This window comes from Pseudogymnoascus verrucosus (genome assembly GCF_001662655.1).
Source record: "Pseudogymnoascus verrucosus strain UAMH 10579 unplaced genomic scaffold scaffold_3, whole genome shotgun sequence".
Taxonomy (NCBI): domain Eukaryota; kingdom Fungi; phylum Ascomycota; class Leotiomycetes; order Thelebolales; family Thelebolaceae; genus Pseudogymnoascus; species Pseudogymnoascus verrucosus.
Genome location: NW_017263654.1, coordinates 736861 through 753441, shown reverse-complemented (window position 1 = coordinate 753441; position 16581 = coordinate 736861). Strand labels below are relative to the sequence as shown.

The 16581-nt window shown below is 54.2% G+C and overlaps 6 protein-coding genes across 6 annotated transcripts; 4 read left to right on the top strand and 2 right to left on the bottom strand.

Moving 5' to 3' along the window:
* The first annotated feature begins 2539 nt into the window (after positions 1-2539).
* VE01_01276 (uncharacterized protein) lies at positions 2540-3782 on the top strand. The gene is made up of 2 exons (XM_018270801.2): positions 2540-2923; positions 3047-3782. The coding sequence occupies exons 1-2, from the start codon at positions 2751-2753 to the stop codon at positions 3555-3557; spliced, it is 684 nt and encodes a 227-aa protein (XP_018134538.1). The 5' UTR covers positions 2540-2750; the 3' UTR covers positions 3558-3782.
* Positions 3783-3857: 75 nt separating this feature from the next.
* VE01_01275 (uncharacterized protein) lies at positions 3858-7741 on the top strand. Its single transcript, XM_018270800.2, has 2 exons — positions 3858-4794; positions 4852-7741. Exon 2 carries the CDS (start codon positions 5350-5352, stop codon positions 7237-7239), a length of 1890 nt encoding a protein of 629 aa, XP_018134536.1. The 5' UTR covers positions 3858-4794; positions 4852-5349; the 3' UTR covers positions 7240-7741.
* Positions 7742-8015: 274 nt separating this feature from the next.
* On the top strand, positions 8016-10006 carry NTG2 (DNA N-glycosylase and apurinic/apyrimidinic (AP) lyase). Its single transcript, XM_018270799.2, has one exon. It carries the CDS (start codon positions 8348-8350, stop codon positions 9896-9898), a length of 1551 nt encoding a protein of 516 aa, XP_018134515.1. The 5' UTR covers positions 8016-8347; the 3' UTR covers positions 9899-10006.
* Positions 10007-10070: 64 nt separating this feature from the next.
* Positions 10071-11815, top strand: FLD1 (S-(hydroxymethyl)glutathione dehydrogenase). Its single transcript, XM_018270798.2, has 5 exons — positions 10071-10371; positions 10434-10448; positions 10507-10621; positions 10677-10812; positions 10875-11815. The coding sequence occupies exons 1-5, from the start codon at positions 10318-10320 to the stop codon at positions 11731-11733; spliced, it is 1179 nt and encodes a 392-aa protein (XP_018134541.1). The 5' UTR covers positions 10071-10317; the 3' UTR covers positions 11734-11815.
* Positions 11816-11892: 77 nt separating this feature from the next.
* VE01_01272 (uncharacterized protein) lies at positions 11893-14997 on the bottom strand. The gene is made up of 2 exons (XM_018270797.2): positions 14882-14997; positions 11893-14831 (listed from the first exon to the last, which is right to left on the bottom strand). Exon 2 carries the CDS (start codon positions 14206-14208, stop codon positions 12031-12033), a length of 2178 nt encoding a protein of 725 aa, XP_018134542.1. The 5' UTR covers positions 14209-14831; positions 14882-14997; the 3' UTR covers positions 11893-12030.
* Positions 14998-16581, bottom strand: VE01_01271 (uncharacterized protein). Its single transcript, XM_018270796.2, has 4 exons — positions 16294-16581; positions 15764-16142; positions 15231-15589; positions 14998-15172 (listed from the first exon to the last, which is right to left on the bottom strand). Exons 2-4 carry the CDS (start codon positions 15894-15896, stop codon positions 15122-15124), a joined length of 543 nt encoding a protein of 180 aa, XP_018134539.1. The 5' UTR covers positions 15897-16142; positions 16294-16581; the 3' UTR covers positions 14998-15121.

The window sequence follows — 16581 nt, the reverse complement described above, 5'->3', positions numbered from 1 at the left end:
GATAACGGCGTGAACTGTCAGTCAGTGTCAGCACTTACTCACATGCTGTAGCTGTAACGCGGGAGGCGCGGCGAGTTTATCTGGGGAAGAAGGAGATGGACCGATTCGGTGATAAGAAACACCGCGATCGTGGCCCGATTGAAGCTTCACTCCTTGTTATGCTCATCCCCAACGGTCCTATTCTCTCCTCTCTTTCCCCCTTTTCTCCCTCGCATCCTAGACAATGCACACGCACGGAAAAAAAACAAGCCGAAAACAGCGCCATGGCACAGCACGGCACTACTCCCCTACTCTAAATCCCTATCCCACAATCCCAGGAACCAGAACAAGCAACAACCCATACCATACCATGAAACAAATGCAACCGCGTTCTATTAAAAACCCCCCATGCCCTGTCGCTGCAAAGACAAGGTATACAGCCGGCGAAAAGTCTGCTAGCGGATGCCTGATGTGGGTGTTATATCCGTCTTGCTGTGCTCCTCCTTTTTTTCTTAGGGGTTCGGGTGGGTGGGATTTAGGGGACGGGATGGTGCTGGGATGTTTTTTTTTGTTTGGTGGCGCGGCAGAGAAGGGAGGGGATATGACAGGAGAGGATGAAACACGCCGAGGTTGAGGTTGGCGTTGGGAGTTGGGGGTGGTAGGTGCGTGGGTGCGTGGGTGCGTACGAAAGTGAGATGGGACGGAAGAACTGTGTGGCCTTTTCCCGGTTGCATTGCACGTGAGAGAGACTGGGAGGGAGTTAAGGGGTGTAAGAGTGTAGTAGCCGAGGAAAGAGAGCGAAGGAAGGAAAAGGAAGGAGAGATAGGGAGGGATCTAGTGAGAGTGAGAGTGAGGGTGTGTGAGAGAGAGAGAGCGCGAGAGAGAAAGAGCATGTTTGCGCACCACACCACGAGTACAACTCCATCCTCACCTCCTCTCCCACTCCTCCCTCCCACTCCACCGCCATCATGTCTCACCCACTCCGTCCCTCCATCCCCATCATCCCATCACGGGACACAAGACGCGCAACACACAGCCGGGTTAAACATCGCACAAAAAACTGTGCGATCCACGATCGAACATCGCACAAACCACCAATGATCCACGATTCGAACAATCACACAAAACCACCACTCACCATCCACGCCCATCACCGCGTAACTCCTCCTACGACTTCCTCCCGTCTCTCCCCCCCACTCCGCAGGCAGCCCAATGTCGAGTTGAGGGAGTTAGTTTTGTGTCTCAGTGAGGGTTGTCGTCGTCGTCGTCATGAACTGCGCCATTCGAGCCGTTCGTCTGTCCATCACCACTCACCACTCACCATACTATGTTAAAAATACACACCACACACACCACGGCACCTGATCGATCCCCTACAAAACTTGTAAAATCGGCACCCACAAGCCCATCCCAAGCCATTCCACACCGCACTGCCGAGTGAGCCGTCCATTGCCGTCCGTTCGTCGTTGCCTGTGATTAATTTTAGACACTACCCGTTTCCCCCATTGGACTCCAATCCAGCTCCCTCGTTCCTCGTATCCTCTCTCCCTCCCTCCCTCACCACACAAAAGCCCACAGTTAGCGTAATGTAAATGCGCGGTCCGAGTTGACGTCTGCCTGCCCACTGCCGACCACACTCACATTGCCCAACCAAGATCGATCATCCAGCCGTTATGACCACCACGGCAGCCCAGCCCAGCCCAGCCACGCCTGTGGAGCTTCCCAACGTAGGTGCGTGCGGTGGGACAAAAAAACAAGCTGCCCACACAAGCACAAGCACAAGCAATAAACAAGCGGAATCAAGGACGCGACGACTGAGCCACAGCTTGGCGCGGTGTGTGGATACGTCATCATCCACTATTCGAGGCGATAATGGCGCTAGGGAAAGGGCGAGAGGCCACTACCGAGGCGAGGACCCTGGCGGTTGGAGGGTCGATTTCAGGGGTGTGTGTCTTGGAATTGTGAAATTTGCCCATGGCGGATTCCCATTGTTAGAGGAAAGTAAGGTAAAGTTGGATGAGTTGGAAGGCTAGTTAGGGTCGTGAGATGAGGGTGAAATTAGACGCCACAGACGGTGAGATGCTAATATTTGAGATCTGACGGCATCATTGTGCTGTGAAATGGTGAGAGCTTTGTCTGTCGGTTTGTTTGTTTATTCGTCTGTTTGTATGTACTCGGCCAGCCCAGTCTCGTCCCATCCACCTGTAGTGCGAGCTGAACTGAACCCGATCAGCCACCCACCCAACCACCACCTAACCCACCATTCAATCCACCAATCCACCCCCTACCGACCAGGGGATGCGTGGCTGTGGCTGAGGCCCCGGCACAGTATGATGACGTGTGAGACAGGTTCACGAGCTTGATCCTTGATATGCCGATAGCTTGACGTCGATCCCAGGCCTCTCCAGCTTGGCCGTGCCAACTTCTGACAGCTGGCGGACGGCGCACCCGCTCGATGCGGTAGGGAGTAGCGGCGTTATTGGTTTTTGGTTTGTTGTTTTTTCTGCTGACTGGCTGGTCTTGCGCTTGTGGGATGGGGATGGGAGGGAGGGAGGGAAGGGAGGCGAGAAGAATAAAGGGTCCAGGTCCCCCTTGGTTTTAGTTGTGCTTCTTCTTATTGTTTTTTGTTTGGTATATCAATCAAACAAACTTCGCCATCCATTGTACGCATCATAAATATACGAGGATAGCAAACGTCTATCCAATCGATCTGAGTGCAAGGGAAATTTGATAAATAAAAAAAGAAGAAGAAAAGAGACAAGATCGCAAACATGGTCCTCGGATTCTTCCACCATCTGGGCTCGTTCCTGCTCCTCGCAGCCTGCGTCCTCCTCATCATCACCACCATCACCGCCCCCGTCATCAAGAACCTCGCCATCCTGCGCGTCGACCTCCAGAATGGTGACACCGTCAACTTTGGTACCTTCGGGTACTGCATCCTAAGGTACGTTTCTCATCCCTTTTCTCAAAATCTCTTCACACCTTCTATCACCTCTGCAATCTCCCCCCGATCCACACCTCCCACCCACCACCAAAAGCACGTGCAAACAACTAACCTCCCTCCTAGTGACGCCGGAAACACCTGCACAAACGCCCGCATCGGCTACTCCCCCGTCCCCCTCCTCGACACCCTCGGCGCGGGCGACTACGGCTCGGCATCCAAGAACACCGCCGACGCCCTCACCCGCGTCATGGTCTTGCACCCCGTCGCATGCGGTCTTGCCTTCCTCGCCTTCCTCGCCTCGCTGGGTGCTTCCATCTTCGGCTCCCTATGCGCCGCGCTCATCTCCTCCGTGGCGTGGTTGATTACTCTCGTCGTGCTGATTACGGATTTTGTCGCCTGGGGAATCGTCAAGAAGAAGGTCAATGATGATGGGAATAGCCATGCTAGCTTTGAGGTGGGGATCTGGACGCTGCTTGCCGCGTTTGTGGTGCTCTTCCTTGGAACGGTGTTGGTGCTGCTTACGTGCTGCTCGGGACGCAGGGAGAAGAAGCGCGGGGGAGTAAGGAAGGCCGAGCCGGGTTTTGTTGATGGACCAGGCAGGCCCGCCAGGAGACGTTGGTACCAGAGGAGATAAACAACTCGTGGGGTTGTGAGATCTGGAAGGGGGAGGGAAAGGAAAGGGGTTTAATGTGGACGTGGGATGATGTGTATGATGGATGAAGGGGCGCGAGTCTCATGTGCCGATACGGTGCTGGGAAGTGTATATGGGCGCGATGATGGGGATGCAGAGATGATTAAAAGACATAATTCCATAGCTTAATGATACCAATCCTCGATTTCCAATGATCAAAGTTTCGAGACGGCAGCTGGGCTGTCGAGAGAAACTACTGCGTCGCTACTATGCGTAGCGACGCAGTAGTTTCTCTCGACAGCCCAGCTGCCGTTTTCTTAGTCGTTGAAGAGGAACCTACCACTGCCCTGCCCTGCCACCGACCGCCAGTCCTGCAAGTAGAAGAAGAGGATAGATGATCCCAAGCTATGTTATACATGCCTTGGAAGAAATTATATTACCACCCGTTCCTCGGCTTTTCATCGGCTCTGTAAACAACGTCCACAAACCTTCCGATTGGTGTAGGATTTGCCCGTTGGAGGGAGGTAAGCTACTATCGTCTTTCCGCTGTCTTGGCATCCGAGAGGGGGGTCAATCAAGCACAAGCTTCCCCGGATTCCGTCCCCCGACCCGGCTTGGGGTTTTTTTTTAACTCTTAAAGATGTGCACAATGCCATTGGAGAACTGCCGAGTGTCTTGGCGATTCCCCCATGGGGGATGATTGACAGGATAGCTCCCTGTATTCGAGGGTGAGTGTCGACTCTGGTAATATACCCCATCGAGGACCTTCCCCGCAAACTCGGGGGAGGTCGGTGAATATTGGCAGCCTCCCCGCGTTCTTGGCGGCAGTCTTGGCGGCAGGTTGACGATACGCCCAGGCCGTCCCTGGCATGGCATGGTGCGGCTTTTGATGGCTATTGACAGCCCCCCCCGTATTCTTGGCGTCTGCGAGGAGGATCGGAATTTGGTGTCCCATTGACGGCTCCCCCGCCCTTTTGGAGACAGACTGTGAGAGTTAACGACCCTGCCCCCCCGCAAAGAGGGGAATCTGGGTGTCTATTGACAGGCGGCTGCTGCTCTCTCTCCGCAATATTGGCGTCTGTTGTGAGGGTGAGAGCCGACCTTGCTAATAAATCCAACTTCCAATTCTGTGCCTCTTTCCCCGCAAAGTTGGGGGGCGGGGGGAGGGGGGGGGGGACTTTCGGCGGCTATTGACAGCTCTTCCCCGTAATCTTGGCGTCTTGTGACAATTGAGTTTACGGTATGGCCCAGGGCCCGAACCTGCTAGGATCGGCTTTTGGTACTAACTCCCCCGCAGTTTTGGCGTCTGGGAGGGTTGTTGACGACATGGCGAGGATCTTTCACCGCAAGGAGCGGAATGTGGGTGTTTACTGACAGCTTTCCCCGCGTTTTTGGAGCTGGTGAGGGTGAGAGCTGACCTCTGTCGTGGGACGCTTCCCCGCGAAGTGGTATCCTTGCAAAGGCCCTCCCCTGCCCTCCCCCGCAAAGGGAGCGTCATTTGATAGGTTTAGATTTGGAGAGGCTAGGACGTTGGGGGGATGGTTTGTTTGTTTCTGGGTAGGAGGCGCAAGAATACTAGGTATCGATGGGTGTGGGAGTCAATTGCCGATGCTGGAGATAGATGGTTTGTTTGTTTCTGCCTAAGAGGTGCAAGAATACTAGTTATCGATGGCTGTGGAAGTCAATTGCCGATGTTGGATTGGGTGAGTATATGTATTCCATAGTTTCTCATTTCTAAGATGATTATTGAACAGCCTCACACAAGCATCTCGTCGGAAAGAACAATATAGGCATCATGAAACTCCTCGCTAGGCTCTCGCTCCTGGCTATCATCCCGTCTTCGTTAGCGGTTCCAACAAATGACAATCAGATCGCCAGCAGAGATGTCGTTCTTAACGCCCTCCCCATGCTCAAGCCACAGCGTTCGCTGTCCAGAGATCTTGTCAACCTAGATGGACTGTGGAAATTCTCCGTTGCAACCAGCCCCAACAGCACCGCCCAGCCTTGGACTGGACCATTGGTCACCGACCTCGAATGCCCGGTCCCAGCTTCCTACAACGACATCTTTGTCGACCGCGCGATCCACGACCATGTCGGATGGGTCTACTACCAGCGGGATGTGATTGTCCCCAAGGGCTGGTCAGGAGAGCAGTACTTTGTGCGCGCCGAATCCGCTACCCACGAAGGCCAGATCTATGTCAATGACCGTCTCGTCGCTCATCATGTGGGCGGTTACACTCCATTCGAGGCTGATGTGACCGATCTTGTGACTGCGGGCCAGCAGTTCCGTCTCACCATCGCGGTCAACAACATTCTCACGTTTGAGACTCTTCCGCCTGGAAAGGTGCTGACAAGCGCGTTGACGGGAAAGAGAACGCAGAAGTACTATCATGACTTTTACAACTATGCGGGCTTGGCTCGCTCGGTCTGGCTGTACTCTGTGCCTAAGCAGCATATCCAGGACATCACTGTTGTCACGGATTATAAGGGAAACACCGGCATGATCAACTACAACATCACCGTTGCTAAGGGGACAACTGGAAAGGTCCAAATCGCTGTCATCGACGAGAGCGGGAAGACCGTTGCCGAAGGCTCAGGGGCTACCGGAACCATCAATATCCCCTCGGTGAAGCTCTGGCAACCCGGAGCAGCATACCTCTACAACTTCCGCGCCAGCATCGTTGACTCTTCCAAGAAGACCCTGGACACCTACAACCTCGCGACCGGCATCCGCACCATCGTGGTGAAGAACACCCAATTCCTCATCAACGGCAAGCCCTTCTACTTCACTGGCTTCGGCAAGCACGAGGACACCAACGTCCGCGGCAAAGGCCACGATCAAGCCTACATGGTCCACGACTTCCAGCTTCTGAACTGGATCGGCGCTAACTCCTTCCGCACCTCCCACTACCCCTACACCGAGGAGATGATGGAGTACGCTGACCGCCGCGGCATCGTGGTCATTGACGAAACCCCCGCCGTGGGACTTAACTTCGGTTTGGGCACCCCGGGCAGCGTGACCTTTGGCCCGGACCTCATTAACAACAAGACCCAAGCCGCGCACGCGCAGGCCATCCGCGAGCTCATCCACAGAGACAAGAACCACGCCAGCGTCGTCATGTGGTCCATCGCCAACGAGCCCGCGTCCGACGACAAGGGCGCGAGGGCCTACTTCGAGCCCCTGGCTGCGCTCGCTCGCTCGCTCGACTCAAGCAGACCTATCACTTTTGCTAACGTGGGCTTCGCGACCTACCTCACGGACAAGATCTCCGACCTCTTCGACGTCCTCTGCCTCAACCGGTACTACGGGTGGTACACCGAGACCGGCGACCTTGCCGAGGCCGAGGTCGTGCTCACTACCGAGTTGCAGGGATGGGTCAAGAAGTTCGACAAGCCGATCGTGATGACCGAGTACGGCGCCGACACTGTGTCGGGGCTGCACACCGTCCTCGGGTTGCCGTGGAGCGAGGAGTACCAGGTGGCGATGCTCGGGATGTATCATAAGGTGTTTGACTCGATTAAGGCGATGGCTGGGGAGCATGTGTGGAACTTCGCGGACTTTCAGACGACTATTGGGACGGGACGCGTGGATGGGAATAAGAAGGGTGTGTTTACGAGGGATAGGAGGCCAAAGGCGGCGGCGCATGCGTTGAAGGAGAGGTGGACGAACTTGAAGAAGAAGTAGGTCTGCCTTGGACTGAGGGCGCAATAGTAGCAATCATTCCTTCTATATCTCGAACGTGAAAGCTCTGAGGAAGCTGCGACTGCTGCATGCTTGATAATTGTTCTTTCCCTATTTAGAAGTTAAAACTTATGAGGAAGCTACGACTGGCTTTTGGTTGGTAATCGTTCTTTCCCTATCTAGAAGTTGAAACATATGAGGAAGCTACGACTGAGGCTTTGCTTGGTAATTGTTCTTTCCCTAATTAGAGGTTAAAACTTATTGAGGAAGCAACGACAGAGGCTTTGCTTGGTAACCGTTCTTTCCACATTTAGGGGTCAGAGGCATGGCGGCGGCTTAGTTTGTTGAAATCTGGGACGCCACTTAAATATATTGTACCTCATGTTTATACAATAGCCACATTAGCTTAAGATGCCCTCTAGATAACATACGGCTCACAGGATTCTGGTCGATTATAATATATTTCGCAACAACTCATACACATACATACGCATGTCAATAATAGCCATACTCAAATCTCAATCTCACATTACATCTTCCATACACCTACTATTTAGCCTCCTAAACAAAGTAAATAAATCCCTTCACCAAGTCCCTTCAGCCTTTCAACCCTATTTCGACCCCTTGCCACAAAAATGACAAACATACAAACATTTGACCCCTACCCCCATCAACCCTTCCTATCCCTCCCATTACCAAGAATCCGGGGAAACAAAGGCAGCCGACCCTGCACCCCTAAACCTCTAAACGATTAGCGAGATCGCCCAACCAGATACGGTAAGGCGGTGTGCTGTATCTCGCCAGGCACCAGGAGCAAAGGGAAGCAGCAACAAACCTGCAAGCAAGCTAACAACAGCACCAGGGAGAAGTAAGGGAAGGAGGGTTACGCAGGGAAAAGTCTGGGTTTTGTGTACGGGATAATCGGATTGGAGTTGAGAATATACCGATCTCACACATACCTCAGCGCGTGCTGCGGCATCCACCACAGCAGCCGCCACCAACTTCACCACCTCGCCCTCGACATCCACATTCTCTACACCACCGAAGGCGCGCCCTGGAGAGGCTGCTATACACAAACCGATACACACACGACACCCCTTACAAACATACAATGCGCACCTCCCGCATCTCCCAAGACACCACCCGTGCCCTCAACGCCACCACCTCCGCGGCACACCCCCCCCGAAGCACGCGCCTCACGCGCTCCGCACTCGCGCAGTTCTCACTCAATGCCGGGTCTGCTACGGGCACGTCGATAGGAGGGGGAGGGGATATCGAGGATGCGATCCCAGCCGGTGGGGAAGGGAAAAGGAAACGGGCCGGTGTGGCTACGGCTGCGGGAAGTGGGGGTGTGAAGAAAGAGGACGATGCGGGTAATAAGGCGGCGTGGAGAGGGAAGCAAGAAGATGCGTCGGACTCGGAGTTATCGTCTGCGCCGTCGAGTCGCGCGGTCACCCCGCCGGTGAGGAATGCAAGGAGGCAGCCTGTGAAGCGGATTAAGCGCTCCCCTCCGCCCACCGCTGGCTCCGCGGTAGGTCCCGAGAACTGGGAACGCATCTACGATCTCGTTATGAAGATGCGGACTGAAGGTGGGGTAGCGGCCGATGCAGCGGTGGACACGATGGGGTGCCATACCCTCGCGCAACCTGATGCCTCGCCGCGGGACCAGCGGTTCCAGACGCTGGTGTCGCTGATGATGTCGAGTCAGACGAAGGATACGACGAATTACGTTGTGATGCAGAAGCTTTACAATGAGCTGCCCTCTGCGACACCGGGGGGAAGTCCGGGGTTGAATTTGGAGAATATACTCGCTGTGCCTGCGGAGAGACTGAATGAGTTGATCTGGGCGGTGGGGTTCCATAATAATAAGACGCGGTATATTAAGGGAGCTGCGGAGATACTGCGGGATGAGCATGGGGGGGATATTCCGGACACGGCGGAGGGGTTGATGGCGTTGCCGGGGGTGGGACCGAAGATGGCGTATTTGTGTCTCTCGGCTGCGTGGGGACGGGTGGAGGGGATAGGGGTTGATGTGCATGTGCATCGGATTACGAATCTGTGGGGGTGGCATGGGAGAGGGGGCACGAAGGGGCCGGAGGAGACGAGGGTGAGGCTGGAGGGGTGGGTGCCGAGGGAGAAGTGGGCGGAGATTAATTGGTTGCTGGTTGGGTTCGGGCAGACGATTTGTATGAGTGAGAGGGGGAGGAGGAGGTGTGGGGAGTGTGAGGTTGGGTTGGAGGGGTTGTGTGCGGCGGCGGATGGGGTGAAGGTTAGGGTGGGGAGGGAGAGGAGGAAGAGGGAGGAGAGGGAGAGGTTGAATGTTGAGTTTGAGGGGGAGGAGGAGGGGGAAGAGGAGGAGGGGAAGAAGGAAGGGAAGAAGGAGAGGATGGAGGAGGAGAAGAAGGGGGGGAAGAAGGAGGGGAAGAAGGAGGGGAAGAAGGAGGGGAAGAAGGAGGGGAAGAAGGAGGGGAAGGTGGAGAAGAAGGAGGTGAATGGTATCAAGGAAGAGGTGGCTAAGGAGGAGGTGTTGGAAACAGTTGAGAAGAAGGAGGAGGAAACTGAGACTAACGGTATCAAGGAAGAAGTGATAAATGGAGTTCAGATCAAGGGGCAGGATGAAGAAGCGGAGAAGAAGGTTATCAAGGAAGAGTCCAGGGACTGAAATGGCTGAGCATCCGAAGCGGAATTTGTGTTATTTTGTATGAGAACGGCTAATAAATACAATGAAAGAGCCTTAATTTCCTTTCAATTTTGTTATAATAAACCTAGGGATAACTATTAAATGTATAAATATCTTTATAATAATTACCAATAACACTAAGAGGCGCTTGATGCGCCCCTACGCCGCTCCACCGGCGCTACATTCCCCTTAGCCGAGCCGCCAAGCACGAACCCCTCCAACATTATGTCGACGTTATCGATTGTCTGACGTACGATAAGTGCCGACCCGTACTCTACCCTTGCGGGCGAATTACCCCACCATTAGACAGCTTCGGCATAAAAGCACGGCGTCACCCATCAACACAACAAAACCCATCTATTTATTCCGCTCATCCAGGAAATTTTAACCTGACGAACAAAATGGATTCTATGGTAGGAACTACGGGCGGGCATTTCTCTCCACATGAGGGCAAGGTAAGTGTTCTACTGGGAGAGCTCTATTTACGTCATGGCGAGACTGACTTTTGGTTCTGTAGCCCATCACTTGCAAGGTTAGCATCCGATTCTGCCCGTTCGAAGCTGGGTGTGAGGTTACTGACGATAGGACAGGCTGCTGTGGCATGGGAAGCCGGGCAACCCCTTACTATCGAGGACATTGAGGTCGCTGCGCCCAAAGCCAACGAGGTCCGCATTGAGATCTACTACACCGGTGTCTGCCACACAGGTAAGGCTACAACTATGCCTAGGCATTATGGAAACAGCACATTGACACAGAATAGATGCCTACACCCTCTCTGGCAAGGACCCCGAGGGCGCATTCCCCATCGTCCTTGGACACGAAGGAGCCGGCATCGTCGAGTCCGTCGGTTCGGGGGTCACCTCCGTAAAGCCCGGTGACCACGTCGTAGCACTCTAGTACCACCCCCCCTCCCTCCCCCAAATCCGCGGAAGTACACTCGCTAACCCCCCGCTCCCAGCACACCCGAGTGCAAGGAATGTAAGTTCTGCAAGTCTGGCAAGACGAATCTGTGCGGCAAGATCCGCGCGACGCAGGGTAAGGGCGTGATGCCCGACGGCACCTCGCGCTTCACCTGCAAGGGCAAGGAGCTACTCCATTTCATGGGCACGTCGACGTTCAGCCAGTATACCGTCGTGGCGGATATCTCGGTTGTGGCGATTACGCCGTCGGCGCCGATGGATAGGACGTGTCTGCTTGGGTGTGGGATCACCACCGGGTACGGCGCGGCGGTTGAGACGGCAAAGGTGCAGCCTGGTGACAGTGTTGCGATTTTCGGCGCCGGGTGCGTTGGTCTGTCTGTTATCCAGGGAGCGTTGAAGCAGGGTGCGGGGAAGATCATCGTGGTGGATGTGAATGGGTCGAAGAAGGAGTGGGCTGAGAAGTTCGGCGCAACGGACTTCATCAACCCCAATGATCTGGGCAAGACGACGATCCAGGATAAGCTGGTGGAGATGACGGATGGTGGGTGTGATTTCACCTTCGATTGCACGGGGAATGTGCATGTGATGCGTGCGGCGCTCGAGTCGTGCCATAAGGGGTGGGGAACCAGCATTATCATTGGCGTCGCGGCGGCGGGCCAGGAGATCGCTACGAGACCATTCCAGCTTGTCACCGGCCGCGTGTGGAAGGGCTGCGCGTTTGGTGGGATCAAGGGCCGCACTCAGCTGCCTGGGTTGGTGGATGATTATATGACTGGCAAGCTGAAGGTGGATGAGTTTATTACGCACCGCAAGACGCTGGAGGATATTAATCTGGCGTTTGATGCGATGAAGGGTGGGGACTGCATTCGCTGCGTTGTGAATATGCGGGAGGTTTAAACTGGGGAAGGGGGTGATGTTGGACTAAAATGATGTATCATGAGTTTCATTAGATGTCCCTAGGATGAGAAAATAGCAAAACATATTTCTCTCTGCTTCACTTTTGAAAAAACACGCAATATATTTAAATTATCACCCTATCAAAAAGTCCGTCTGCACCCCCTAATCATTTTATACAAACAGCATTTTCTATAATTCTATAATTACATCGTTTTATTTAAAGAAAATATATATTACCCACATCTTGATTAGTATCCTATTCAACTTTTGATCTATATTCTCACCCCACACCTATCTCTACATCAGCACCAACCCAGCAACCGCACCGACCAACACCGCCGCCACCGAGCTCGACAACTTCGTACCAGCGCTCTTGGTCGTGCCCTTCTCAGGGTTCCCGCCGCCGCCGCCACCCCCTGGGGTGCTACCACCGCCGCCTCCACCAGGGGTGCTACCACCACCACCTCCTCCTGGGGTGCTTCCACCGCCGCCCCCACCTGGAGTGCTACCACCGCCGCCTCCGCCAGGAGTGGTGCCTCCACCACCACCTGGGGTGGTACCACCTCCACCACTAGGAGCGCCACCGCCCCCACCAGTTGGGCTGGCACTGCCGCCACCACTAGAGGCGCAGGTTGGACATGCAGAGCTACCGCCGCCGCCGCCGCCGCCGCCAGAGGAACCGCCACCAGAGGAGCCACCACCAGAAGAACCACCGCCGCCGCTAGGGCATGATGGGCAACCCTGTCCCCCACCAGACGAACCGCCACCAGAAGAGCCGCCGCCACCAGGAGTAGTCTGGTTGCCGCCACCTCCGCCGCCGTGATTAGGAGGAGTTGTTTCACCGCCGCTAGGAGGTGCAGTTTGGCTACCACCACCACCGCCACCAGCAGAGCAGGATGGGCAGGCGGAGCTACCACCACCACCACCGCCGCCGCCAGTAGGAGTTGTCTGATTGCCACCACCGCCGCCACCACCGGAAGAGCAGGTTGGACATGCGGAGCTACCACCACCGCCGCCGCCGCTAGTAGGAGTAGTCTGATTGCCACCACCACCACTGGTAGGGTGGGACGTTGTCTGAGCACTACTAGGGGGGGCTGTTTGACTCCCACCACCGCCACCACAGGTTGGGCATGCGGAGCTGCCACCACCGCCGCCGCCGCTAGTAGGAGTAGTCTGATTGCCACCACCGCCGCTGGTAGGGTGTGAGGTTGTTTCGGCACCACCACCACCACCGGAAGAAGAGGGACAGTTACATGGCTGGCCGCCGCCGCCACCACCTCCAGATGGGCAGTTGCATTCTTGGCCACCACCGCCGCCACTGGGGGTTGTCTGATTACCGCCACCGCTAGGGCTAGGAGGAGAGGTTGTCTGAGCGCCGCCACCACCAGTCGAAGTTGGACAGTTGCATGGCTGGCCGCTGGTGCCTCCTCCGCCGCCTGAGAGGCAGTTGCACTCTGACTGCTGCGGAGCTGCGGACGAGACGGGTGTTGCTGCTGATGACGGCCCTTGGGACCCAGGCGCCGATGCAGATGACCCAGGCACCTCTGCCGATGACCCGGGAGCCGATGCAGATGATCCGGGAACTTCTGCAGATGATCCAGGAACTGATGCCGACGAGCCGGGGATCTCTGTTGTCTGTCCTGGCCCGGCGCTGGTCTCGGTGACACTGGGGCCGGTAGGGGCTTCTGTGGTGTTAAAGAATGGGCCGTGTGTCAGGGAAGTTGGGACAACGCTGGACAGAGTCACGATTGTTGTGTTCAAGGACGTCTGGGTGATTGTTGTCGCGTTCGCCGGGGTCGATGTGTTGAAGGGTAGATTCGTGATCGCTGGGTTCGACGACACTTGAGTTCCCGTAGCGCTGAAGCTGGTAGTGTTACCAGCTTCGAATGATTTCTGCGAGAAGAACGGAGTGTTCGTTGCCGACGGCGTCTCCTGGGAAACCGAGATTGTGATTGTTCCAGTAATTGTTCCCGTGGCTGTTCCCGTGGCTGTTCCGGTAAGTGTGCCGGTGGGTGTGCCGGTAGCTGTTCCGGTTCCCGTGGACGTCTCGTTCTGGGCCACAGATGAGATGCTAGATGCGGTGCCAATTGAGATTGAAATGCTGCTTCCGGTTCCAGAAGGTATAGTAATCGTGGAGCTGACAGTCTCCAAAGGTGTAGTAGTAGCCGTGGAGCTAACAGATTGGACAGATGAAGAAGCACTGGAGCTGGCAGAGTGCGATGACACGGAAACACTGGAGCTGCTAGTCTGCGATGACACGGAAGCACTGGACTTGCTAGTGTGCGATGACATGGAAGCACTGGACTTGCTAGTGTGGGATGACATAGAAGCACTGGAGCTCTCGGAGGTCTTATGGGAAGAGCTGGAGCTTCTCTTCTCGGAGGAGCTGGGCTCCTTGCCTCCCTTGTCCCAAAATCCTTGTGCATTGGCACAGGTGATCAGCCCGATAGCGGCGAAGGCGAGGTTAAGGCGCATTTTCGTAGATCATGTACTGTAAACGAATGGAAATATTGACCCGTTCACCGAATATACAAGACCCAACAAAAGATGTGCTGTTCGACAGGATGATCTCTATGGGGCCAGATATGAAGTGAAAAGGGAAGAAAGATGGATGGTAAGGGGACGAAGAATCTTATACCTACCTGTCCTTTCCACATCGCCTTTCCACATCGATCCTTTCTGTTTCTTCTCACTCCACTCTTACATATTTGTGGTCTCGTTGCAGTTGTACTACCATGGAGCTCGTCGCCGACGCGTAATAAATGGCGTGCGGTTATTGGCGATGTCAACGCCAAATAAGCGCGGGCCTTCTAATCACACCACCCGAACATGGAAAGGGCATTGGAGTGGCCCTAGGGGCTGTCAAACTTGACAGGTTTAAGCTTCAAAGCTAAAGTATAGGGGCCTTAGCCGCCAATTCGGACTTATCCATTGCCAATTATTGGCTGCTTGGAGCTTGACAGGATTCTGTCAACAGATGACGGGGATGGGCTGGAAATAGGGATACTATGGCATCATCTGGATGGTTGAATCCTTAGATCCTTGAATCGTCTGATCTTGTTATGACCTTGTTATGATCTTGCTGTCTGTTCTCTTGGCTGCAAACTCACATATCAGCTGAGATACGTCAATGTTAGGCTACACTTACTTGCCACAGCCTTCATCATCTCTCGTTGTGCTACGACATGGCCCACAACCATACCCATAATCACAACCAAAAAGTCATCACCGGGATACTCGAAGCATTGGTAAACCAAATTCTAGACCTATATAACATTTCTATTCCGCGGCCGACCGGTGCATGCTTCAGCAGCCACAAATTATAGAAACATCGAGGCAGATACCGAAGTGACGAGTTATCCTAATAACACAGGCTATAAACTAACAGCTACCTGTCTTCCGGTGCTCCCGAGAACAAACCAACTCGCATCCTGTGGCTCTGTAGCGTATGTTAGCTTGCACCCTAAAGTATGCCGGGCTTCAACAAGGGCACTTACAGATGGAAGCTTGGGTACCACCACCGCCAAGACAGCCAAGAAGTTGATCGTAAAATAAGTGAAGTCGTAATGTGTGTAGTGTGTGCTGAGCAAAAACAAAACGATAGGCACGCTAAGCAGAAACTTCTTCGCCGGGGTGTATTGGTCTCCGTTGTCGATTTGCTCCCACATATTCAGGTTGTCGTAGGCTCCCGAGTTGAACTCGAACGGAACGCCGCGAACCCAATGGAACATCAGATATGAGCCAAACATGTATGAGATGTTTGTCAGTGTCCACGAGGTTTCCTGCGAGACTCCCGGGATAATGTCGTAGAAGATCTTCAGGCAAGCAATAATAACAATGTGAATGGTCCATGCACCTGTACAGATGAATGTCAGCTTGATTTCCACGAATGATTCCCCTTCACATCTGCCAGGCAATGTAACATGCAACGCCATATCCTCCGTCTTCGAAGACGTTCAAGGACATCGTACAATATACACCACCCTAACCCGAGTGACCCCGCGTACCCCAGATGAGCGTGTTGACTAACCTTTCGCATTGACCCAGTTTGCATTCAAATTTGGCAGCGCAGCTTGATCGCTCATGTGCTCTATGCTCTCCGGAGGTTCTTGGTATAATAAACTGCTCGACCGTCTCCTCCTCCCCGTCTTTTCCTCCGACATGTTTCGATATGCGTCACCTCGACGAGGAGGGTTTGAACTCCCGTCGTAGGAGATGGTGCGAGGGAGGAGCAGTGGCGAAGACAGCTTGGCGGTATTGGAGGGAGATATACTGAATGTATGGATCACGCTTTGATCGAGCGTGTGTATTGAGAGGTCGTATGGGCTCGACGTGGATGGATGATGATTGTCGATGGCCGTCGATATTCGGGGGCGATGGGGAAAGCACCTGGTTATGCCTGGGTGTAGCTTGGTAGATAGGTCAGCACAAAGAGTTGGTAGGAATGAAAGAGCTTTGCATGGAAAGAAGTTCAGACAGTCATAACAGAAGGCGACTTTCGCTCAAAGGTCGAGACTGTCTTGGCCTGCACTGGTGCAGCAAGGTCAAACAACCGCTTACCTAGTGTATGTAACGACTGAATAGCAGTAGCGTGTTATGTATGGCTGATGAGATTTATATATCGACCAGAAGCTATTTGCTTCAATATGCTTCCTTTGTGGTGGTATTAGGGTGCTGTGGTACTTGAAAGAGTTGATAATATGGATATGTTTCTAGAAGCCCAGTCCGGGACGTTCGAATATGTTGCCTGGGATCTGATGCGTCGTGTTCGGAAGAACCCCTGCACGCATTATTACATACTTCACTCGTCTACTCTACCGCCTTCGGGCCACGGTAGCCCGATTGGTC

Coding starts and splice junctions, on each gene's coding strand:
- VE01_01276 (XM_018270801.2), top strand. CDS start 2,751: ATGGTCCTCGGATTCTTCCACCATCTGGGCTCGTTCCTGCTCCTCGCA. Junction 2,924..3,046: donor TTCGGGTACTGCATCCTAAG/GTACGTTTCTCA, acceptor CCTCCCTCCTAG/TGACGCCGGAAACACCTGCA.
- VE01_01275 (XM_018270800.2), top strand. CDS start 5,350: ATGAAACTCCTCGCTAGGCTCTCGCTCCTGGCTATCATCCCGTCTTCG.
- NTG2 (XM_018270799.2), top strand. CDS start 8,348: ATGCGCACCTCCCGCATCTCCCAAGACACCACCCGTGCCCTCAACGCC.
- FLD1 (XM_018270798.2), top strand. CDS start 10,318: ATGGATTCTATGGTAGGAACTACGGGCGGGCATTTCTCTCCACATGAG. Junction 10,622..10,676: donor CACCGGTGTCTGCCACACAG/GTAAGGCTACAA, acceptor GACACAGAATAG/ATGCCTACACCCTCTCTGGC. Junction 10,813..10,874: donor GACCACGTCGTAGCACTCTA/GTACCACCCCCC, acceptor CCCCGCTCCCAG/CACACCCGAGTGCAAGGAAT.
- VE01_01272 (XM_018270797.2), bottom strand. CDS start 14,208: ATGCGCCTTAACCTCGCCTTCGCCGCTATCGGGCTGATCACCTGTGCC.
- VE01_01271 (XM_018270796.2), bottom strand. CDS start 15,896: ATGTCGGAGGAAAAGACGGGGAGGAGGAGACGGTCGAGCAGTTTATTA. Junction 15,590..15,763: donor AAACTGGGTCAATGCGAAAG/GTTAGTCAACAC, acceptor TCATCTGTACAG/GTGCATGGACCATTCACATT. Junction 15,173..15,230: donor TGGTACCCAAGCTTCCATCT/GTAAGTGCCCTT, acceptor CATACGCTACAG/AGCCACAGGATGCGAGTTGG.